Here is a 26,113-nt window from a genome sequence, read left to right as displayed (position 1 = left end):
TTAAAGCTGATCATCTTATCTCTGTATTGTGGCATCATTAATAGAGTGCCTGGTCACTTATGATGCTGTGGAGAGGAGAGAGTTTAATTGTACTTTGGTGGTGGAGTCCTGGACCTCAGAAAGAAGGCTTGAGGCCTTAGAAATGGTGTCAAGTACAAACCTTGCCATGTGGGTTTGGTAGTTCAGGGCCCTAATGGCCAGAGTGGAAGATGCGTAGACCTTTTTATTTGTCCTGTCCATAAATTTACTGTCTTTATTAGTTGGATAAAGAGCAGAGGAAGGAAGCTGTCTGGATGTCTTGTCTGCAGAAACAGCTATAACAGCTGGGTCAGCAGGTGGGTTCTTGTAAAGAAACTGAGTGTCCTGGGGACCCTATAAAATCTATCTGGTCATTTAGCTGCTGGAAGTTGGGAGTCAGGAGACTGTGAAGCAGCTAAGAATGCATCTTGAAATGCAGGTAGTAAAAGGGGCACAGCTGAGGGAGTGGGCTGCTCCATTTGCAGAAGGTCAAGGTATCTTTTCTTAGAATCTAGGACCTCAGAGGCCTGACACTTGAAGTGTTCCCTCATGAGGGAGATAGTATCCCCAAAATGAAATTCTTCTCCTGGGGAGTCTGGAGAAGTAGAGTCCTCTTCATCTAGTGTAATGAACTCCTTGGGGGATTCAATTTGAGCCTCATAAGAGAAGGATTCCTCAGAGGATGAGTATTCCTCCTCGGACACATGGGTTGGTTGAGGAGTGAGAGTAGGTGGGAGTTGTTGGGATTGTAAGGCCTGAAAGGCCTTAAAGAGACTTTGGGAAAAGGATTCTCAGCCTGACATCTGAGGGGGGGGGGTTCAATGTGTTTGGACTTCTGTTTCCTTTTCAAGGCTGTGGTAGACAAGGGAGAAGCAGACGGTGGCCTAGCAAGAGAAGGAGGAGCAGGGGCTTCCAAGAAGGTGAGCTGTGATTCCCCTCCCCCATCAGACTCTGATGGCTGAAATACCTCAGCAGACGTACCTTTGGTATCCTGCACCCCGGCTACCATTGTGGTTCCCGTGCCTGCTTGGGAGACCATCATCCAAATGGACTCCCGGTCTGCTATCACCTCTAGAGCTGGTTCAGATGCCTGAGGTCCAGCCTGGGATTCAGGCCTAAGTTTCTTTGCCTTCTTCCGAGGCGGCTCGTCTGGTGGGTCTACTCCTCCCTCCATGCCTAATGCCAAATGTCTGAGTCTCTGATTTTCGAGGTAAAGATTTAAAGCCGCTAGTCAGCTATGAAGTGTTTTGGGGATGAATGACTTACAGATAGAACAGGATGTATGGTCATGGGCTTCGCCTCGACAGAAAACACACTTATCATAAGTGCCCTTGTGAGGAATCTGTCTCCCACAAGCACACTTCCCTTTCCTAGTTGACATGTAAGTCTAAAACAGTAAGCAAAACAAGTAAGAAAAAACCCCAGTGTGCACTTATCTGAATGGTCCTCATGGTCATCTGGTCTTGATACTCATAACTGTAGTCGTCTGATAAAACATGAAATAAGGTAGAACTGGCGGACGGGCATCCGATGATCACTGTGGCAGAAAAATTCTGAGGAGGGTACGTGCAGACGTCACCTTTATACCTAACACTCGTCTATAGCCCTCGTAGCCAACGTCACACATACCCTCCAAGACAAAGACTTTAATATACTGGCCAGATGGTGGCACTGCAGACAGCTACTCTCTACTGTTATGAATACTGCAATATCAGAATAGAAAGACATCAGATGTGAGACAACCAGACAGGGTGGTCCATGAAAAAAAGACAAAAGAAGCATTGATCACTGAAATTGCTACAGCCAGTGATTGCAGTTCATTATGCAGAAAGAGATACATCAAGTCTTAAAATGCTAGAATTTGCAAGCAGAAACAAGAGCAATGTGGAAAAAAGATAGCCAAGCAGTTCCATTACTTAGACAGGAGGCAATTCTGTGCACATTGCAGTTGTGGAGAAGAGCACTACTGGCTAACATCAAAGACTGAAACAATAATAAATTCCTGAACTCTAATTGTAGCCTGACTTAGGAATGGGGTCCATTCCTGTCATGGTATTAGAATCCCAAAGGGCTTATAGAAATTAAACCCAGAGAATTCACATGCTCCCAGTTATCAAGGACAAGCTCAACTGGTTAGCATCTATGCTCAGTAGCAATCCAGAACTTCTGTTTACTTTTTTACATGATCTAACTCAGGAAATGACTTCAGGTGCCTTGGATTTGGAGGAGGGTCATCTCAGTTAACATAATTTTTAAGGTTTTATGAAAGGAAATGAGGAAAATCCAACTGCATGACTATTTCACATTTACAAGCCTCCTTCTGAGATTTGTTGCTCAATACATCCTAAACAGAACACCTGATAAGCCTACAAAAGGTTTTTGATACTGATAAATGTTCAGCTACTTTGAGTTCACATTCAAGGTTTTGCATTTCTTACTTTGTTACTCAGGAATGCCTTAGTTTTAATAAAACTATCTTTATTAAGTGAATTGTAGTACCTTTTCAAAATAACCCAATGGCAAATTTTCTCTAGGCAGTTTACGTGTATATCTATTTAATCAAAGAACTGGAGTCATTTTAATCCTTCATAACACACCTGAGGAGACATGTTCATTAAATTCATCTTTTGTTTTGTAAAACTGACCCCAACAGTACCATAGGTTAACTGGATATTTCCTATTGCTAGTCCCCGTTGCTTAAGTACTTCTAAATTGCGTAATATTGTTACAATAATAGCTTAACATTAACAACATAAATATTAGGGGAAACTCATACAGCATCCAGAATATTTTGCTTTCATGTTGAAAAATAAACAGCTTAATTATGGTTAAGTTTCTCAGAGTAATTTTGTGTCGCCTCTCTAATGGTTTCTGAGCTTTTCATTTCTGTTTAGACTGGAGATTTCAATTTTATTTAAACTCATGACTTTATACATATTAAAAGTTTACAAAGCTGTTTCCTTCATTAAAAGTTACAAACCTAACAATGGAGTATCTTAAAAAAATCTGTATTTTTAGCAATTTGGTATCAATTGGCTTGTTTCTCTGGTGCCGTGCATGAAACGTATCCTATAGTGAACATTCTCACAAATCAGTGCAATCAGAACCACAACCTAGATGAAGATGCTGAAGTTAATTTAATAGTGAAACAGCTTAAATGAATTTAGAAGTGGATAAAGACTAAGATGAGTAACATCTGTAAGAAAGATAGAAAATCCCTTTTCCTTGCTTAGACTCGAGATGTTTTTCACATCCTTAATTATAACCACTATAAAGATTAAATCATAAGTACTAGTGGGTGAGTTTCCTTTGAAAATAACCATTTTAATACCTTAAAACCTGCAACCTTGTATGTAAGTGAAAATTCTTAATTATAAATAATAAACTTTTGGAATCACATTGTTAGTCTACAAATCGGAATCTTAATAACCAGCAGTTGTCATATATTGCCGTCAGTGGCAGTATGGTAAGTTGCCACTGCAACTTTGCTAAAGATATCGGTTTTATATCTCATGCCAGTAAAGTCTATATCTACTCTAACAGAGGCTTCTGACTTTGTTTTCTGGATTTGAATAACCTCATAACACTTTATCAAGTATTCAGATTTGTTAAAAGAGTCAGAGTCATTGTATTCTGATCACTTACAAACTTTCTGCAACAGCAACATTGGCACAGATACTCCCCCCACCCCAGCTTTAATACAGAAATTGTCTATCCCCTCTGTTATGACACTTAAAATGTTTTAGCTAACCTCTGAGACACCTACAGTAAGATAAAAGCTTGAATCAAAGTGCACATACACACACACACACACACACACACACACACACACACACACACACACACACACACACACACACACCTTGGTTACACAAGAGTCCTAAGATCAACAACAGAAAAATAGTACTGTTGTATTGAGATATAAAAGTTGACAAAAACAGGGTAAAGATATGATGCATTGGAGATTAAGAGTAGTAGTAGAAAAGGAGAGAACTTGCATTAGAAAAATACAATGGCTCTGTAGGGCAATGAAGAAAGGCATCAGTCTGCCTTAATGCAGTGGAACAAGAAAATAGACATTATAAAAGGATTAATGGTAGAAGTCAATACAAGAAACTGGAGATATGGCAGGTTCTGGAGATAATTAAAATTAGAAGAGATGAGGGAAATACATATTAGGGACAAATAATGAAACAATAAGAGGTAACCAAACGAAAGTAAAAAGAGTCACCTGCCACATCTTTGGAACAGGTTACCAATTCATGTGGAACAGAGCACCTCTATCACACTGTTCAAGGGGAACCTCAACAAGTGGATGGGGTACTGTTAATTCTTACCAGGGATAGTGCTCACAACCCTCCTGGACATGGGCAGTCATCACTAAATGCAATCTTGGATAGTGATCAGCATTTTCATGGTAATACAGTGGCTAGCATTTTCATAGTATTACATTGGGATAAAAAGGCTAGGCTTAAAATGACCTCCGGGTCGATAGCCTAGTAATCTCCTATGATCCTATGATCACCAGATGGAATAGGATATTCTGCAAGAACGGGTAGCATTAAAGCAAACATTTGACAAAAATTCTCCAAGACAACAAAAGATTCTGGCAGGTAGGCTGCAGCAATAAGACGTAGAGAAAAGTAAAGGAAAATAAAGGATTGATACAGAAAGGAAATAATCAGAGTAACAAATGCAACAGGGGAAGTGTTCAGAAAATTCTGTCACAGCCTATACTCAAAATAAAAAACAGTTGAAACTGGTAAACTGAGATGGGCACGTTTTTAGATGGACTAGTATTTAGGAAAATATCTATTGTTCAACAAAAATAACTGTATAATTTTATAGCGAAGTTAGAAATAGAAATACAGTTATCAGGTCAGGGTGCAGGAAAAACACTGGAAATAGATGGCATTCCAGATAAGTGCTGGAAAAATATAGGAAACAGATTTACCTACTTTGCAGTGACTATTCAATGAAATTCTTACACATGAGCAAGTACCAAGTTCCTGGGAGAAGGCAAAAATGAAGGTGTACATCAAGAAATGTGCTCTCTTCTGACAACCCCTACTAGAGAATGAAGATGGATTGTGTCACTTCTGCAGTGGAAAATAATTTGTTGATTAACTCATTAGGTTGTAGCATGGGGGGCTAGGAACAGACTAGGTATACACACGCACACACACACACACACACGTGCACACACATGCACACGTGCACACGCACACACACACACACACACACACACACACACACACACACACACACACACACACACACACACACCTGCTTCTTTAAGTTGCTGAACCTTCCTCATTCCATGACTCTCATCAAGACTTCTTATAGGTTCATAGGTGTGTACTAGGCTAATGGCCCTGGAGCCTTTACAAGCCTAGCCCATAGGATTACCCTGGCATCATGCCGCCCGACCTTAGTTCCAAGTGCCTCTGTTGAGTAAAGCCACTGGAGTGATCTCCGGGGTGAATTTTCTATTTCCTATCCACTCATCAAGATTTCTCTTGAAGAGGGCCAGTGAGGTGCTCTGCTTGACATGCATGAGCAGTCTCTGGATTATGAATCTGTCCCTCCAGCATGTTCTGTTGATTGTAGTAATGAGGTTGAGGTCTCTGGAGCATATGGTGTGGAGGGATTAGGATTTCTTTAGATGGAGCACTTCTGACAGAGCTGGGTCAGACATGGTTTTGTAAGTCAAACAGAGAGCGCCTCTAAGTAGGCGATATGAGACAGAGAATAGTTGGAGTTTTTTGAGCCTGTCCATATAGGACAAATGTTTAAGGCCTAGGATCCTCTCTGTGAGGTACTTTTGCAGCCTCTCCAGTTGTTGCAGGTGTCTAGCGAGGTACATGCCAAATGGGGCATTATAATCTTATATGCTTTTATATGCTACATCGCATACCTAGTATTTCACAAAATGAGGAGTCTGTCTTCAAGGTGGTGAGGCAAGGAAATGGGTAATATTCTTTGAGTAACCAGGTAACAAGACTTTACACTACCTCATTTCACATCTCTGTGAAATATTGCTTCACCACTACTGAACAGCTGAATATTTTGCATTTGTGAAAGCAATACAAAGTACTATCTGGTACTGATAATAAAAAGAAAAAAAACTTGTTGAATGCAAATCATATGACAAAAATTCAAAAACCTAAAAATTAAATAATTTCCTGGCCATAGTGTATTCTGTCAAAAGGTGGACTGGTAATCACTGACAGACTACATGAACTACTGTACTGCAAACAAGAGTAAATAAGACTACGGACCTGTCATAATCCTTGCTACAGATTGTTTCTCTTTTGCTCTGGGCCATTCGTGGCCAGGTTCATATACCTCCACTTAAGCATTTTTATTAGCTTTTTTAAGTTAAAATTAACTTTAATTAATTCTGAAACTCACTGGCTGCTATGTCCGCTGTGGTGAAGTGCAACTGTAGCAGTCCCCCTCCTCCATAATTAGCCAAGCTTACTTAACTGGGAAGTTGGAGTGGGCGCCATTTTTGAAATCCATTTTGGCCCCTGATGATCAACAGAGTACTAGTGTAGTGTGCTTGCCATTTCTTGATTTAGTCTGTTTAACCTGTAAGTTGTAAGTTCTTTGTCTGCAATTCTCTCTGTATTTTGTAATTGGCTAATTTCCTATCTTGAATTGTACTGCCACACTAATGTACTGTTTAAAGTTTTGTAAGGCTCATTATCAGTCTCGGAATGTTAAGACATAATGATGGTGTACTGGCAGAGGAAACAGTAGGAATCTATCCTGAGTCTGAGTAGTTTATAGCTATATTTTTATTTTTATGAGCAATTCTTTAACTGGACTAGATTTGAGTTTATTTCATTCTTGGAAAGCTAATCATTTTTGCTGGAGAATACCCTGTTACAACTAGTGCAGACATCCACACAGCTATTGCGATGCACATGAAAGTGCACATGGAATGTGTAAATAATTAGGCGCTAACTTACACTAGTTACTCTGTATCTATCCACTGCATTACCTCATTGTATTCAATTACTCATGGTTCTAGTATATAAACTAATGGGAGTAGAGTACAAAAGTAAAAAAAATGGCAAGAGCCTTACCAAATTGCTTTTTATTATCTGCTATATCTAGTCGATAATAAGACATAATAAGGAGAAAGTTGTTATAGAAAGCCTTACATTTAATTAAATTTAAATGCTGATGGTCCAACTATCACAATGGTGTGCTGCTTTTCAACTTTTAATGCTCATTTGATAACCTAACTATTGGTGTTGTTACAGAGAGTAATTTATACACATCCTGTCAGATTCCTTGTTTTACCAGCTATTTCTCGGCTTTTTCAACATACTTCTGTCCTCTCATCTCATACATAAAATCTTTCTCTTTGAAGTCCACCTAACTGTGCCCCCTAACTGGCTACAAGTGGTTTTACTTATCATTGGCAACATCTTGAAGCAATGTGCCCTCTGGCCAATCCAACAAAATTCAAGTTAATCAGTGTATGTTTCTCACCTGAGTGACAATCATTACAAACACTGCTCTATAACATTATATCAAAAAGTGGTTAGCGCACAAGCTAGTCACACTAGTTCCCCCCTACACACTCACTTTTCACATAACCTCCACTTTGCTTTTCTCCTTAAAAGGTAGCCTAATCAGCTCCTCTTCTACTTTAACTCATTGCTCCTTTCTACTCTACCTCTTTTATAGCCCATGTTTAATGCAGTTAAGTTCCACAGCAGTACTTAACACCTCTTTGAGATCAACAGGGGCTACTGTGCCACAAACAAGAGTAAATAAGATTACTGACCTGCTGTAGTCCTTTCTACAGATTGTTTTTTTTTTTATTCCTCTGGTCTTTCGAGGCCGGGTCCAGCCTGCTCTGTTTTCCCTCGCTCCACTCATGCTCACTCCGCTCCCCTACCCTACCCCCAATTCCCAACCAACCCCAAATTAAACAAATTTATAGCTAGCCAAACCACACATCGTAAACCAATTATCCAGTCTCTACTCTTATCACCTGTTAACCCAATTACCCGATCTCTATCCTAACCATACCCTTTAAACCAAACAACCAATCTCTACCCACACATCCTCAACTACAGTTCCATACTAAAATACACACCCAACCCACCTGTCTCCATTACACCTCCCTACATAACTACAGCACCCAATTAAAGCCACATTCTACCATTAATAACACAAACACATAAAACATTAAGCCCCCACCCATTGAGATATCAAACAATGCCTTCTACTCAAGTTTTCCTATTCCTCTCACTCACCATCTTTCTCCATCTTACCTCTTACTATAATCATATAGCACCATTCATCAAACCCCCCACATATCCTTACTCAACACCACCCCATGCCACAACATACAGTATCTCTGTTGCTCCTGACCTCTTCCATCCATTCTATCCAATACTGAAATTTTCATTTACAAATACCTTTCAACACTACCCCTGCCCAAATCAGATCCTTAAGGTTACTAAGCAGACACCCAAACCATCCCACCTATTCCTTCACAACAAAAGTTAAGTGGAGATATACACCCAAACCCCAGCCCCGATCCATCACAGCAAACACAAACACCAGACACCTCCCATCCAGTACAAATCACTAAACTCAGACCTGCTCCTCCCAGTATTCTAATCATAAATATGAATGTAAGAAGTCTAGTAAATAAAATCCACAAATTCCATGCAGCCACCTCCATTTACTCACCTGACACAGCTATTATTACAGAAGCATGGCTCAAGGCAAACATTAATGAGAATGTAATCCTTCCTCCTGACTTCAATATCCACAGACTAGATAGAACTAAGAAATGTGGTGAAGAAGTTGCAATTCAATATAAAGACTCATTAAAACTCCAAAGAATCCAACTAGAACCCCCAGCTTAAATAATAGCAAAATTCTTATCTGTCAACTTGAAATCAATCCAAATAAACACATGATCTTAATCTCAGTCTATTTCACTTCCAGCAACAATGTTTCCACAGCTGGAGACATACACACCTCGTCAGCCTCTTCAGTTAACCAGGAGACCATAACCGTGGGAGACTTTAACACTAATTGGTATACTTGCTCCTTATACAGTCCCTCTAATCCCATTCAACTCTATGGTACACCCACTAGGATGGATAAACACAAGGGTAGACAGTCAGTTCTCGACTGGACCTTAACCAATCAACCTTCTCTAGTCCATCACTCAGATTGTTTCTCAATCAGCTTAAGTGACCATTCGCACACCTTCCTACTTAGACGCAAAACAAACCTCCTGAAATCAACTACATACAGACAAATTAGAAACAATAAATACTTTTCAGCCACCACCTTTAAATCTCTGCTACAGCACTGCAACTGGTCCCCTTTGTCACAACTCCTCCTAGACTCTGCTGTTGAATACTTCAATAATAAATTCCTTGAGATTCTAAACACTTTAGATCCTGTTAGCAAAGTCATGTAAATCCTAACTATACTCCACAGCTGACTAAAGAAACATAACAACTACTTAAAGACAGAGACAAGGCATGGTCCAACTACCACAGTAATAAAAAAGCTCTTTGAAACTTATCGCCAGTTATGGAACAAATCTAAATTGCAAATTGAAAATGATAAGAGAACCTACTATACTCAAATTCAACTATCCTACCACAATAACCCCCAAAAATTCTGGAGGGGTATAAAAAAACTTCTTCAACCTGGAAAATCTTCAACTTCAACTCCCACCACCTCCTACATCAAAGATAGCCTAGCCACCCAATTCAACTCTTTCTTTACTAACTCCAGCTTATCTTTGTTGAACAATACAAACAACCCTCCACCATTCATTCCACCCCATCCTCAACTACTTTCACTGACTTCTCCCTAAAGCCCATCCAAGCTTCTACTATAAGAACACTACTACACAAGCTAAAACCCACAACCATCGCAATTGATCAATTACTTCACTTATACCCCAAGTTAGTAGCTGACTCCATTGCCTATCCTAGCTCTGTATTGATCAACAGATCAATCAGCGAACAGTACATCCCCAAACTTAAGAAAACTTCTTACATCATTCCTGTACACAAAGGTGGAGTCTCAATAGAATTTTCAAACTACAAACCAATAGCTCTCTTCTTACTATTATCTAAAATCCTCGAAAAATGCATCCACACTCAGCTTATGGATTATCTAACCAGCAACAATCTACTAACTGCCAGCATGGCTTCAGGCCTAAGCACAGTGCAACTACTGCCCTAAGCTTCACTGACACTATTAATAACCTAAAAAGATGATGGACAATAAGTTGCATCCATCTTCTTAGATATGTCCAAGCCATTCAACATGGTCTCACATCAAAAACTACTAAATGAACTGGCATCGTTAAATCTCACTCTGCTCTCTCCTGGTTTCAAAACTATCTCACAGACAGACAACAAGATGTGAAATGGCAGACCTATCCATTTACTTACCTGTCACAGCGGAGGTCCCACAAGGATTAATCTTAGGGCCATTGCTCTTTTTAATTTTCAACAATAAGCTACATATAGCAACCAACCTGGCAACCACAATTTAATATGCCGATGACTCAACCATTATATGTGCTGCCCCTCCCTATCACAACCACAAGAAATAATACAAAACTCCTTCACAGACATAGAATCTTACCTATCAAAACATCAACTAATTCTAAACCCCAGCAAAACTAAACTAATTCTCTTCACCAACAAAGAACCCATCAACCCAACAACACCATTGCTATTTTGTTAGCCAATAACACCAAAATAGAACCTGTTCCTTAAAACAAATTACTAGGGGTCACCACCAATAGTAACCTTAGATGTGATAAAACATATTGCAACAGCTATTAAAAAGGCCCATACCAAACTTGGCACACTCTACAAGACCAAGCAATTCCTAACTAATTAACTCCACCAGACAGGCCATTGCTAGGACCCATCTTCTTTCCACTTTGTTATATGCTTCACCAATCTCTACAAACCTCAAAAAAACAAGACCTAGTCAGACTGGAAGCATGCTATAATAAAATAGCTAAATTTGCCACTAATTCCCCATATAGATTCTGCCTGTTTATACAGAACTCCATCAACTAAACTAGATAGAACTACCAAACCTCCTCTCTCTCTACCAAATAACCACTGCAAATACCATCATCACTAAACCTAAAAACTGCCTGGCACTCCACCATCTCGTAGAACCATAGTCAAACCACCACAGAACCCTATGATCCACAGACAAATCCCTATTAAAGGTCACTAAATCCAATAATAGCTATGGAGAATCACTATATTCCAACCAAATCACCAAAGCCTGGGACTCTATCCCCCAGAATATCCTTAATATCACTATCTCTGCCATGTTAAGACAACTTCTCAGAACCCACCTAACCAACAACTGGCAATGCTCGTGCTTCACCTGGCTAAACTTAAGTAAGTACTCCTAACACTCACCTCTCTTTCTTTACCTCCTTCTCAATCTCCTCTTACTGCATAACATTATTTTATACTTTTTCTCCTCAATCTCTCTGCTAACCCCCCCCCCCCCTTAGCCCTCCCATTTATGGTGTTCCACATCTGCCATTTTCTTCTCTGCTAAGTGTACCTTACTATAGGAACACCAACATTACCCATTTCTGTATAAAAACAAAACATTCCTCTCTGTATAATTCCTTGTATCCAAATCAACTTTTTCATATGTAAATTGGAATAACCTCTAGTACTATCCATGACTTATTACTATTATCCATTGTATATTTTGTACTTAAATTGCAAGTTCTCCTGCATCTGTGCACTACTGATTTGATTAATTGAATGTATTATTTTTTCTCTTAACATTTTTGTTTTGTATTGCATTACACTGTTTTGTCTGTGGAGCTTTTCTCCCTGGGCCTCAACTGAAAATGGGTTATTAGCTCAGTTGGACTATCCCAGTAAATAAACGTAAAATAAAAAAAAAATAAATAAAAAAAAACATTTCAGAGATAAAATAAACAATCTATTCTAGATTGGACACTAGTCAACTGTCCCAAACAAAACTACCATACAGATTGCCTACCAGATGGTCTTAGTGACCACATCTCCCCACTTTCCTTCTACATAAATGTACCAAAGTAGCCAAGCCCATCATTTCTGGACAATTAAGAGATGATCACAAGCTAAATATACAGGAACTTAACACTATTCTAAAATACAGTAACTGGAAGCCGTTACTAACCCTAGGCTTAGACCAAGCCATTGACTACTTTAACAGTACTCTCACCAATGTCCTTAATACAGTCGCACCCATCAGGCGAATCAGAACCAAGGCAAACTACGCACCATGGCTAATCAGGGATACTAGAGCTCTACTAAAATCTGGAAACATGGCTTGGAAAATCTGGAAGAGGGATAATACTAGTCTAGCCAAACAAAACTACCAACACCTCAGAAACCTGGCCAAGAGACAAACCAAATTTGATAAACAGAATTATTTCCTTGGTATCCAAAGTAAACATTCAAAAGATCCCCAGAAGTTTTAGCATGCTATTAGCTCCCTACTTAAATCAGGCAAAACTACCACTCCCGCTCCCAAATCTACCAATAATACTAAGGACTTAGCCTCCCAACTTAATCACCACTTCACTGAATCTATCTTAATTTTGTCCTCTCAACTAATTAAAAATAACCCTACATATAGCCCAACCAACATCCCCTCCTTTACTCACTTACCTGTCCCTACCTCCACAATTAAAAAACTCCTCCTAAAACTGAAACCTACCACCCCTGCCACTGACAATTTAATAGCCAACTTCCTAAAAATAGCTGCTGAATCCTTACGTTACCCTATTTCTATTCTCATCAATCGCTCAATACAGGAAGCATATATCCCACAACTTTGGAAGGCATCATACATTATTCCACTTCATAAAGGTGGAAATTCTTATGATTTTTCAAATTATAACCCCATTGCCATTCTATCTCCCTTATCAAAACTATTTGAGAAATGTATACACTCTCAAGTTATGCATTTCCTAAACTTTCACAATCTCCTCTCCCCCACATAACATGGCTTCCGGCAACACCATAGCACAACAACTGCTCTGCTCTCCTTTACTAACCTAGTTAACCAACACAGAAATAACAATCAACTTGTATCTGCTATATTTTTAAACCTCTCCAAGGCATTTGACATGGTCTCATATTCCATACTATTAGACACCCTAGCTTCCCTATCCTTTGACCCTTCCACTATAGCCTGCTTTAAAAGCTATCTGTCAGACAGGCAGCAATCTGTCCAATGGCAAGGTATATAATAACTCCTGCTTCCAACTATCATAGGTGTACCACAAGGCTCAATATTAGGTCCACTTCTTTTCTCCATATTTACTAACAATCTCCATACCACCACACAACAGGCCTCAGTCATGCAGCACGCAGACAATTCAACTCTTATCTGTGCTGCTCTATCACTAGCCACCCTTCAACAACTCATCCAGGAATCCTTCAGCTCTGTGGAAAGTTGGATCACTAAGATCCAACTAATCCTAAATCCTAACAAAACTAAACTGCTACTCTTCATCCCCAAAAAAAACATGTCCACCCCTCTACCCTTCACTACCTTCTCCAATAATGGTGCTATCATCTTTCCCTCTGACCACACCAAACTCCTAGGCATAGAAACTGACAAAAACCTACACTTTGATGTCCATATTTCCCAAACTATAAAAAAAGTCCATTAAAAAAATGGGAACACTTTATAGACACAGGAAACTCCTCACAAATCAAGCACAGATTACCCTAGCCCAAACTCACTTATTGTCCAAATTTATATACGCCGCTCCAATTCTTACCCAGGTCAGAAAACTTGACCTCGCCAGACTTGAGTCGCATTATAATAAAATTGCCAAGTTTGCTAACAATCCACCTTCAGAACCCATCACTGCCAGGCTTTAAGGGAACTACAATGGCTAGAACTTCCCCAGCTACTCAGCTATCACCAGCTTGTCATTGCCTTCAATACTATAAGACAACCTGACAAAACCCAAGCACTAACCCAACTTCTCACTCTCTATAAAGCAAATTGTCCTCTCTGCTCTGCAGACAAATCACACCTCTGTATCTCAAGGGCTAACAACACTGCAGGTAAAGCACTATTCTCTCACACCAGAACCTGGAATAACCTCCCTTCTACTCTTGATTTCTGTCTCTACTACTACTCAGTTCAAAAACTCACTGAAATCACATTTAATAAATACCTGGTTATGCCCATGCATTACATAACTGCTCTGTCTTACCACTCTACATCACTTCCTATAATACCTAATATGTTATCTGCTACAGTTTTAGGAAACATTTTACTGCTGCATAAAATTGTATTATTAGCTCATGTTTAACTACCTTATCTGTGTTTATTACTGTTGTGATGCCCATGCCCTGGCCCAGCAATCAAGGAGCCTCAATCCTCACCACTAACACCAGTGAGGAACATCTCATATAGGAGGAAAGGATAACAAATTCACTCAGTAAAGTGCAATTTCCCTTAATAACAAACAGAGATTGCAGCCAGTCCTGGGCTGATCACTCACTTGCTCTCCAGGTCCCCAATAAGACTCCCCACTGGCACAGCTATAGGGTCCAGATCTCAGCCTAGTGGGCAAGCTAAAACCTCCAGCACCTGCTCTGTCCAACCAGTGCTTCGTGTCCCTGCCCAAATAGCTGACACACACACACACATACTTTGAGAAGAGTTTACACAACCACACAGACACTCCTGAGGAAGGCTGGCACAGGTTCTCCAGCTATGCCCCTTTTTCCCAGACTATATGATCATACCAGCTGCCACCACCCACTAATATTTATCAGCTACTCAAAGTCCCTTAAAATGGTGTTCAATTATTACTGTGCAATATTATTATCCAATTGGTAGTATAGCCCAGGGCTAAAACTATTGAAGTGGTTTTGTACAATTTTACCAAAGGCATGTAAGTACTCTAAAGAGCTTAAATTATCTCTACAAAAACAGCTACATTTAAAAGGGTTTAAAATATTTAATAACGAATAGTCAAAACACAAGATAATACTTTTTACTACACAGTGTTAGTCAAGACTTCAGAGATCACAAAGAAATACTTAAAATAATTCAGTAGTACAGTTTTGACATTACAGAAAAACACTTAGTCTAATCTTTCTAGTTTTTAGCTATTTCTAATAGAAAGCACAAGTATAAGATAAACTTACATATAGAGGAAGACAGTGCTTTTGAGTTGGATGGTCAAGACAAAAATGCTTAATGCTCTCTCATTCTCCCTGTTTTTAAAATCACATTCCTAGTTCACATTACATCATTCTTCACACTTCCCTGGGTTCCCAGGCTAGCAGAAACTACATTTACATTCTTCACCTCTGAGCAGAAACCAGAGCAATAAAGGATATTTATGCATGCAAATTCTGGCCATTAACTCTGGCCTCAAAACAATAAGCAGGATGCCTCACTCTAGACTTACTGGCTCTGAGTTTTAACATCAAAGGGTCACAGCATGCTTTACTTGGTCAGTAGAGTGCACTGTTGTTACATTTTTTTCAGTTCCATGTGTAACACTATTTTTACTACATTAGACAACAAGCCTGTGGCTTGCATTAATATTTACAGATGACAGAAATATCTCCAAAATTTTATCTCCCTAGGCTGGCAGCCTTCACCCAATCTTCACAACTGTATAGTTAGCTCTATTTGTTTAATACTAGCTGAACTATGTTAACTTAGATTATCTCTGTATATATATTCTCTTGTTGTTGCTTATAAGCATATTCTGATTTTTTTCATATTATGTAATTTTTATCTCACTGTGGAGCTTCTCTCCCCAGGCCTCCACTGAAAATGGACCTGTGTCCAGTTGGACCATCCCGGTAAACAAATGTAAAATAAATAAATAAAATACATTTCAGCTGCATCTGTTGAATCATTCCACTTGTGGGATGGTGTCTGACTGTAAAGAAATGCATAATTTCAAGAGTAATGATATGTACAGTTGCAGATGAAAAAAATGAAACAAATTTCAAAACGTAAAACTATTTTTTTCAGTCTGCAACTCAAAACTGCATTCAATTTGTTCGGGCTGTTACCATGCATTTCACCTCTAAGAGTAGATGGTCCAAGCACAAAAGACTCATAATAACCTCTGCCTTTAGTTCTGTTTGCTACAAGAAGAGCAGTAACATGTAAAGAACCAGGAAAAGTGTGTTCTGCCTTCCTACGTGAATCAGAAGAAAATCAAAATTTATAGGGGTTAGGAAAGTTACATTTGAGTTGATGGAGGGTTAAAGAATATCCATTTGATCTTAGAGGTTGCACAGGATACTCACAATATGGAAACATTCAAAATGTAAAAAAAGATGTAAAAGCAACACTTACACACTGAGTTAGGTGGTGTCCTTTTCCACTAAGAATCCTTGCATTAGAAGTCATTGGTCACCCAGCATACATGCTGCATTAAGTATCTTGCCTGTTGTTTTTCTGTGTGGAACTTAGAAGAGATGGTAGAATACAGACATACCTCCAGGATTTGAACTGGATTGATTTTTATTATGTAAGTTCCCAGGAGAAAAGTATGGTCTAAAGGGTAAGTTTTTTAACCATCTTGTGTGCCATTCTATATGACAGGGATCTTCCTACTTTGGTCTGATTGTTGGGCATTTAGAGTATGGCAAAATAGTAGATTGTTACAAAATGGGGTGGAGCTAAGGTAGAGTAATTAGTAACAGACTAAATACATTCAAAGACTATAATTTAGCAGTAACTAAATAGTACTACCTTTTCAGGTCGACAGTGGTAACGTTGAAGACAACTCCTTTGAGCCACAGGATCATGAAAAGACGCTGAGAAAATGGACAATTACCAATGCTCTCACCATCAAAACCAGCCTGCGGAACAAGACAATGGTGATCAGTGATGTCAGAATGACAGGTTATTTAGTTAATGAAGTAACAAGAAGAACGCATAAAATCACACTTTGTTTCACTGATCTCTAGCCCAAGATTCAACATTTTCACAAGAATACTTGAAAATATACCAAACTATAATAAAATAAAAGTAATGAACCACACTGTATCAAAATTAGATCCATAAAGACTAAAATTCATCAGTGATATGTTAACCACACTTGTCCATAATGAAAAAATGTCATTTCAATATTTTGGCAATACAAACAGAAATCTAAATTGATTATGAACCTTCACAATGCTGGTGACAATAGTAGAAGATATTCAGCTCAGTCAAAGACGTATGGAAAAGTAGACGCCAATTTCTCAGATCAAGACAGATACACAGTATACAGTGTGCAGGGGTAGAATAGGACAATAGGACCTACCAGTTATAAACTAGATATTAAAATAACCTAGCATCATATCTACCATGGGATTTTAATAGATTTACTTGTATTGAGAGGCACTCTACTATAAATTACAGTTATGCAGGGGTAATGCTCTTCCAGACATTGCAGTGCCTGTGAATTAAACACAGCAATGCTGAATGAAACAAAAAATATTATCTGTGTTTGCTTTGGTGCATTATGTTTGCTTATGATAGTTTTGCAGAGCACAATGTATCATAGGTATATGGCACAAATGTTGCAGAAGTCAACTACCTGCCTCTTTTTAGTCACTTAAAGCTTTAATATATTCATTTTAAGATTTCTAGACAGCTTGCAGACTGTAATAATGACATAAATAACAAAATACAGTGACATTTGCTCCAGAACTACCAATGTTCTCATTTAATTTAATTTCCTTTGTGCATTTTATTTGCCATTTAATAATATAAATCTCATCTGTAAAACATACTTTCTAAGAGGAAGATCAAACATAATTTATACGCAGTTATATTAGCATCTGCTTTAGAAAACAGTACTAAATGTACAACTGAAGTCAGTGTGTTAAGTACCCTAAGTTATACTTTAGTTTCTTTTGGACATACATCTGTAATACCTTTACTAAAACAAGAGACAAGTAATATTGTACATTTGGAAATATCTTAAATATGATAATATAGCATAACAAAACTAAATGTGATACATAGTACTATCTCTATTACATTACATAAGTACATTTACAGAAGACAATAATCAGGCTTAAATGAATACCTGTGCATTATACCAGATGCTGTCTCTCTCTTTAGTGCACAAAAGGTTAGGGTATCTGTCAGTACAGTGCAGTACAGTGTTAAAGCATTTAATAGTATGGCATACATAGTTAAAGCATCTGGCAGTATGCTGTTAAGCATACTTCTCAATCCCCATGCACAATAACTGTGTTTAAAGAGAGGTGATTTTTATCAGATTCAATGAAGGCCTTTTTATATGGAAATACTTCATTATGGTATTATAATAAAAGAAAGGAAAGGGATAAAGCTTTATTTGACCTGCAATATAAAATTATATAATTTAAAGCTGAGATTAGAAAAAAAAAAACAAATTAAGATTTGTTTTCAGAACTGGAATATTTGATTCTTGACTATCAAAAGATTTTACAATATAAATTATTTATTGGTTTGGAAAAATGTTAAATTACACTCATATTCATTAACACCTAAGGATTAACACAGGTTAGCTCTCAGATCAAAAAAAATGACAAGGTCCAATTATATTGTTGGTAACTCACTTTCAGAGTGACAAAAAAATTACTGATATAGAAGACTTTTGTCTTGCTTTAAAACCTGTTATAAGAAAATCAATGTTCAAAATAATAACATTCAAGATAAAAAAACTGTTTTAACTAATAACATGTATAAAATATTATCTATGCATATTAAAATAACATAAACCTTTTACCATGATGGAAATAAAAGATCAAGTTAAAAATAACAGAAAATAACAGAAAAGATGGTATGATCCCAGAATTATATTAACTTTTACCACAGGAGGCCTTATCCCTTCTGTTAAAAGTCTTTATAGAGAGAAAAACACTTTAAACATTCTGTTCTCTTGGAAATATGTATTAATATGTCCTTTGTCAAAGCAAGGTAAAAACCTATTGCTTTTTTCAACTTTTAGGCCCCTCTCAGTATTAAGTGTTGATTATAACATTTTTATATCCATTTTTGCTAATACACTAAAAAATATTCTTCCCCTGTTGATAGACAAAAATCAAACAGGTTTCATACCACACAGGCAAGGGTCCATTTTCGGCTACTGAAAACTACAAAACTTGAATGGTAAAATATCGAATGGAAAGCAGTGAAATGTAAAATTATTGACCAACAATAACTTCAAAAATAAATTAATCGAATGGCCATAGTTGGCCAACAACCATGAAGTATCATGATGCATAAGGTAAGTGAAGGGAAACTTTTTAAATTTGCCCTATTCCCCACTGTAGTGCAATTTCATTATTGGAATACATAGTTGGGGGGTGTGGGGGATGCAGCCCCCCACCTTGCTTGGTTGTGTTTATGATGTTGGCCGACTATGGCCATTTGATGTATTTTTTTTTCACTGTTGTCTTTGTTCAATAAATTTCCCTTTCACTGTTTTATATTTGATATTTCATCATCTGAGTTTTGTAGTTTTCGGTAGCCAAACATAGACTCCACAGGCAAGCACAAGATAACATTAAAAGGACAATCACTCTATTTGATTTCTCAAGTAATAACAAAGACAACACTTTTGATTCAGTAAACTGGCCATACTTAAATAGTCCAAGTATATACATTTACCCGTGACATTATTTCTCCTGTTAATCACCTATATCAAAATTCTTTTTCTTGTGTTAATCTTGGTTCTTTCATATCATAGTTTTTTAGGATTACTAAAGGTAAAAAGAAGGGTGTCTTCTTTTTCATCTTTTACTGCCTTGGCCATTAAATCACTTTCCAAGTATATAAACAAAATTATATGTTTTGAGGTTAGTGATCTATATTTATCTAAAATTCAGTTATGTGCTGGGGATAGTCTTTCAACTATTGGTAATACTGAATCCTATTTAACAAGAGCAAAAACTTGTTATGTTTTGAATTGCTATCTAGATTAACATTTAATTAAAGCAAAACTAGCATAAGATTACTGTTTTAATGAACTCCCATAGTGAGTATAAATGTGAGAATAAACAGATTAATTATCTTGCGGTCACCCCTACTCAATCTTAATGGCATTAGAAATATTAATTATAAGCCTATCTTGGATGACTTTAATCCATTATCTGATAGATAGCCAGATAGATAGATAGATAGATAGAAAGATAGATAGATAGAACAAATTAATAGTCTCCATGATGATAAGGTGACTTTAATCAAAGTGGTTATTTTGCCCAACATAATGTATATTATACAAACTACTTATTTACCCTCTTTGAAGGAACCCATGAAGCCATTTAATTATGATGACATTTTTATGGTTTCTCAATAAACCTAGAAGGGAGCTAGACCATCATATTACAGGTTGAAAATTTGTTGCACTGTTTTCCCAACCTACATTTATATGTTATAGCCTATGTTATGAAAACTGTAGATTTTTTTGCATTTTAATTATTTGGCTTCTTGGAAGAAATTGCATGAAGTTGTTGTTGTTGTTGTGTCTTTCTATCTGTGAGGCGACAACGCTACCGTAGCACCACCACCGCAGTAAGAAATTGCATGAAGTAATGTGCTTAAATACTGCAAAGAACATTATCTCATTCCATACTCAAATTTCAAATAATGTGTGTTGATTGTTAAAGAAGTATTTTTTATTAATAACCCAACAAATTCTACTTATATCAACAGTATTTTAAAGTTATTTAAGAATTTTAACTGTAAATATCATAAGGTAAAAGTTAAACTTTTTTTCTTTATTTCCTGTAGTTTTCACATCAGACTGCATGAAAGTTTGAATGCTCAGAAAATGCTGAGTTTTAAAAATATGGATTTATTTTATTGAAATCAATTTTTAAGGGAAACAAAAGTATATAGCATTGGTCAACAACTAAAAAAACTAACTATTTTACCATACAGCCATATTTTTTATTTTAATTTGAATTTGATTTGCAACCATATTAAGTTTGTGCTTGTACAAGTCAACTATTTTAGACTTGACAAAGTTAATGCATATGCCAAGTGGGTTTCAGCACCTTGGTAATGGTTACTATTAACTAGTTATGCAACTTTGGTAGAATGAACTACAGTAACTACTTAGACAACCTAAAAGGAAGGAACTCATGACCCTATAGGACTGTGGTGCATACACTGTTCAGACAAGTCATGCTAGTAACTTGGCCACTACAGCTATTGTTATGAAGAGGTAAAGAGAATGGTTGTACAAAGCCCAGTGATAATGGAAAATAATAAATTAAAAAGACCTGAGATGTGTTTTGTGGATTGAGTTACTTTCTATATGATATGCTGCATTCAGCAATAGATGGTTTTAAGTTCACAAAAAGTTATTTAAGGAACTGCATCAAGAACAAAGTCCTACATCATATTTAACTACATAAGCCACCACTTGCATCAGAGAATCAATGTAAATATAAATAAATAAATATAAATATGCCTTTCAGACAAAGACAGATCTGAACATGTAAAAGGCAGAGGTATAAAAGAAATATAAGAGAGCCACAAAACCATTTCAAGTAAATATGGAGACCACCGCAGGTTATCAGTATCATTAGGATATGTGAATATGCAAACTCAGCTAAGGTCATATAGTGGTCAGTAATGTTGGTCACTGTAACGATTAGCATGTATTAGAGTGACCCTATCAATCACCTAGCTCCCCTTTTGCAATAGTAATGCTGAAGAATAAAGACTGGTGCAGAGGGACATCTGAGAAGGTGAAATAATATGCTCAAGTCTTTTGGGCAAGTAAGAGCATTAACACATTATGTTCAACCTTGAAGCAGCTTAGATCCATTCCTTGCTGTGCTACACTGCTGACTATGGACACAGAGAGTCATATCAAGGGTATATGGGGATTCATGATGAGAAGAGAAGCAAAACAGAAGCACTGTGGAAAAAACAAAAAAAAAAAACAGCAGCAACAAATGTTGAAAGGACATATTTAGCTTGTTGAAACCAAAGCCACAAGATTAAAAATCAAGTAAAGTTTAAAGAGATGGGCTGTAATGAACTTTGCACAGGATTGCACAGAACTATGAGCCAGGAAACAGCCTTAATATGCCATTACGAGATATAGAAGCAATGGGGTTTCTTGTGTCATGGCTGCTGGGTGATAGCCCCTTTTTGTGCTCTGTTGTGCTGCATGGAGTTATTGGGTAACTGTTTACCAGGTTGTTCATTATCTGCTCATGTGAGCAGAAATCAAAGCCTACAAGGCATGCATTAATTTGAAGTGTTTTGGAGGTAGATTGCAGTAGATGGACAAGAGTGGAGCTATGGCCCAAATGTGGGCTTACTGTCCGCAGCAGACATGGAGGCTTCATCTCCACTCAGCAGCACGTCATACAGTGCTCAGTTAGAAGTCAGTCAACAAGGTGACTGCCTATGTGGTTATTTCAGACAAGTATACAATCAAAAGTAGCAAAACGTGAGTCCACAGCTGCTGATAGAGACTACAAGCACTATGAGGCTGAGATGCATGTCAAGTTCCTGCCTACAGAAAATTAATGATCATGCAAATGAACATGAAAATAGAAGAAAAAAACTCTGGATGAGAAAGATGTGGTGGTATTCCTTCAAGGTTTGTTGCCTGCTACACTGTGGTTAGACTCGACTGCAGAAACCAGGATCAAACTTGCCTGCAGACTGTTGGCCTTATTCTTAACAGCTTGTCTAAGACAGACGCCAATAACTGTTAGATTTTTATTTTTATGTATCTATTTATTTAGTTTTTGTTCAGAAAGAAACAATACTCTAGTCAGCATGAGCAAAGCAGGACCTGATATATTTAGAACATAAGATCCATTTTGAAAATAATTTTCCTGCTTAGCTACTTGGAGAAATTAAAGTATGGTGACTCTTATTTAAATTTCTAAAACCACAAAAGATCAAAGTTAACACTCTGTATTCACCCCTCATTTGAGTGGTCTTTCTGAATCTTCCTTTTATCTTTAAGCTTACTAAAGATGTGATGTCATTTTTTAGCCAAGAAGTGTCTCTGTGAGGAGCAAATGCAGTGGATGACACAGAGGGAGAAGAGAGAGGATCTCAGGTCTGACCTCATCTTCTCCCAATCCAAAATGTTCCCTTGTCAATCAACAACTAGTAGTTCTGAAAACCATGCAAACAACCTATGAGCATTACTGTTAGTTACACTGGGTCATTTTTGAAAACATTATAGGCTGTCTGTTTAATGGGTTAAACCTACTTTGTCAGGACTTCTTTTAGGAATTTAGGATGAGTCTTCTTGGGTTTTTTATAAGTGAACATGGATATTATTGTATCATGATTTACTGTCTTGCTTGAGAGAGCACACACAATTAAAATTCTCGCTCATCATTCACTTGTTTTCTACCGTAACATTTTTTACTTTAGAACAGTTCAAGTGGTTTGCTAAGCAAGCTAAGTTGATACTGCACTATACAGGACTGCGGTAGTTTGTTTTTTGTTTTAATACTTTATAAACAAAGCCATCTTTTTTTGCCATAACTGTAAATTGTTAACTATGTTTCCTGCTTGAACACACTTCACTTCAACAATTTCTGCCTCACTGGACAATGATTATAACTGTTTTTTTTTTTCTTTTGTAGTCTTCTAAGAGCAACCTCTTAGTTATTTTTAGTTGAAATGCCCACTCTTAAAGGACACCAGGTTGTACACTGCTATGGCATTTAGTAGGAAACTCAATTCTATTTATTTTCTTTTTTTATTCTTTGTGTGTGTGTGCTTGGGTGTGTATATGTGCATGTACGCTTGTATGTTCAAGATGGCTGATTCTTTGTTTGATGTCTACAGTACTTCTTTTCAGTTTTGACTCCTTTTTCTCCAGCTATTTTGGATAGTTCCGACAGTTATACGGGGGACGGGGGTTGCACTTCCTTCAGAGATAATTCTAATTTTACAGGCAGACCTTAGAGCAGTTTTTAGGGCTAGGCTTCATTTTTTTCTGTTGCAGTGAGTCATGAGATGATTTAGTATGAATATAAATAGTGTTAAATCTCCTATATAAAGGTCTCATCAGTATGTATAGGTTAAATAACAGTCCCTCCACAGACACAATTATCCCTGGTGGAGCTTGTCAAGCTACCTAGATATGATTAGATATGTATTATTTCAACAACGAATTCATCAGAGAACTGCATGGATGTTAAAATACTGATATGCAATGACATAAAGGCCATCCAAGTTCTCCCTTGCAAGGTTTATTGATAAGGTTTCTTAAAGGTTTAACTTTGTTAAATATGCATTCTGGGATTGTGCTAGGGAAGCTAGAAGGTAAGTTTATTTTTGCAAGATAATCTGGCAGACCATCTTCTTCTTCTTATGAGGCATGTCTTCTCCTGAGGGCACTGCTCCATCTTCCTCTCCCATGCTCTCAGGTCTTTATAGATTGATTTCCAAGTGGACTTGCAAAATGAGACTGACATACATAGGTGCTTTATCTGATTTGTGCATGAGATGCTTCACTTATGTTTACCTACAATTTTGAACCAAGCCTCATTAAGTGTTATTATGTACTGACTATTATCAATGCTGGTCAAAGGGAAGCGAAGAAACTTGTTAGTTAGAAGACATTGGTTTACTGTTGAAGTTGCTACTATTGGGAATATAACTTTTCCCAACAGGTACCGGCTTCAAAAACATTTACATTTAAACTGTGTGGTACAGGGGATGCAGTTCTTACAAACAATGTATGCTTTTTTTGAATGTCAGTTGCATTTCCATGCCTAATGGAAGAGAAGCCTTCTAGATGATTGGAAGAAGGCATATTTATTTTATTTCACATTTGTTTTCCAGGGTAAAGCATTGATCTCTTTGACCTTTTTTCAGGTTCCGCCCTGGAGGAGTGTCTGGTTAAGTGACTCAGGTTAGGCATTGGAGTCTGAGGGACTCAAACCTTGTATCACTGGGCCACAGGAAATGGCTGATACAAGTCTCCTTCACAACAGCAAGATGACCTGTCAGTTTGACCTTATTTGCAGAGAAAATAATGGAGTTCCTGTTGTTAGAAATAATTTCAGATTTTCTGGAAGATAGTGAGGTAGTGGACACATGGTAGTAATAATTCACAAGGGCATGCCATGTAAAAGTGACATTTTTGACCAAGAAACCAAGGAACTATATCAAAAAAAGTTTGTCAACTTGGTTTGCAAAACATTGGGAAGGCTTTCAGATTGGTGAATAAATTAAAAAATCCTGTAGTGGGTTCTAGAATTGAATTATGAGGACATAACGGCAAAAAATGTAGCGCAGTAACTGGCATCCACTGATCTGAAATGATAGTGAGTACTGGAATGGTTAGTACTGCGACCTGACATTTCAGTCTCATTACAGTTGACACTGCAGACATAGGAATTAACTAACTGAATACTTGAGGTCACTAAGTCTATCCATTTGTTTCAGCTGTCCCCAGATTAATTTCTTGTTCTTTGTCTCTACCACAGGCCACCCTGAGCCCAGCTGCACTCCTACAGTTCAACAATTCTTTTCTAGTCCAGTCTATCTCTGCACCATACTTTCATCAAGAAGGTTCCATACCTGACTGTAATCTGGTCACTGGCACTTGCCGGTTATGCTTTCTCCATTTACTTCTTATGTATATTCACTGTGTTCTATTATTATTTAAAGCACCAGCATTGAATGCTCATCTCTCTACTTTCTAACAATTTAAAAAGCCCCACTTTTTCAGCCATTCTTCAAATGTCAGATCTTACAATCTTTACCATGTTGGTTGCCATTTTTGCACCTTAGCGACCACATATTTCTCTTTTTCCATCTACAGTCTCCAAAAATGTATTCAGTATTACAAGTGGGACCTTACTAGGATCTAGTATGATTACTTACAGTTTCCTGGGGTCTTAATATTAGGATTATTTCCACCTTTTTGGAATAATTCTTGATATGCATCCTTGCAAGCTGACTACCATGGCTGATTATGCATTTTAATTTATATTAATGGTAAGATCAGGTTCCATTTAAATGCAGTTTTTTTTTAGACAAAAATACACTATTCTCTTTGCAAAGGCCTAGA

At 37.5% G+C, this 26,113-nt stretch overlaps 1 protein-coding gene across 2 annotated transcripts in view; it reads right to left on the bottom strand.

Annotated features, from left to right (window-relative positions):
• Positions 1–26,113, bottom strand: part of CLIC5 (chloride intracellular channel 5) — a 1,097,485-nt gene that overhangs the window by 333,976 nt on the left and 737,396 nt on the right. For both annotated transcript variants that reach the window (XM_044062648.1, XM_044062649.1), the window contains exon 2: positions 16,813–16,922. In XM_044062648.1, the coding sequence (XP_043918583.1) occupies positions 16,813–16,922 (110 nt within the window). The remainder of the gene's footprint in view (positions 1–16,812; positions 16,923–26,113) is intronic.

Source organism: Protopterus annectens, chromosome 2.part1, assembly GCF_019279795.1.
Source record: "Protopterus annectens isolate FY-2018-M chromosome 2.part1, PAN1.0, whole genome shotgun sequence".
Lineage (NCBI taxonomy): Eukaryota > Metazoa > Chordata > Ceratodontiformes > Protopteridae > Protopterus > Protopterus annectens.
Note: the sequence above shows the minus strand (reverse complement) of the source record. Positions and strands in the feature narration are given on the sequence as shown.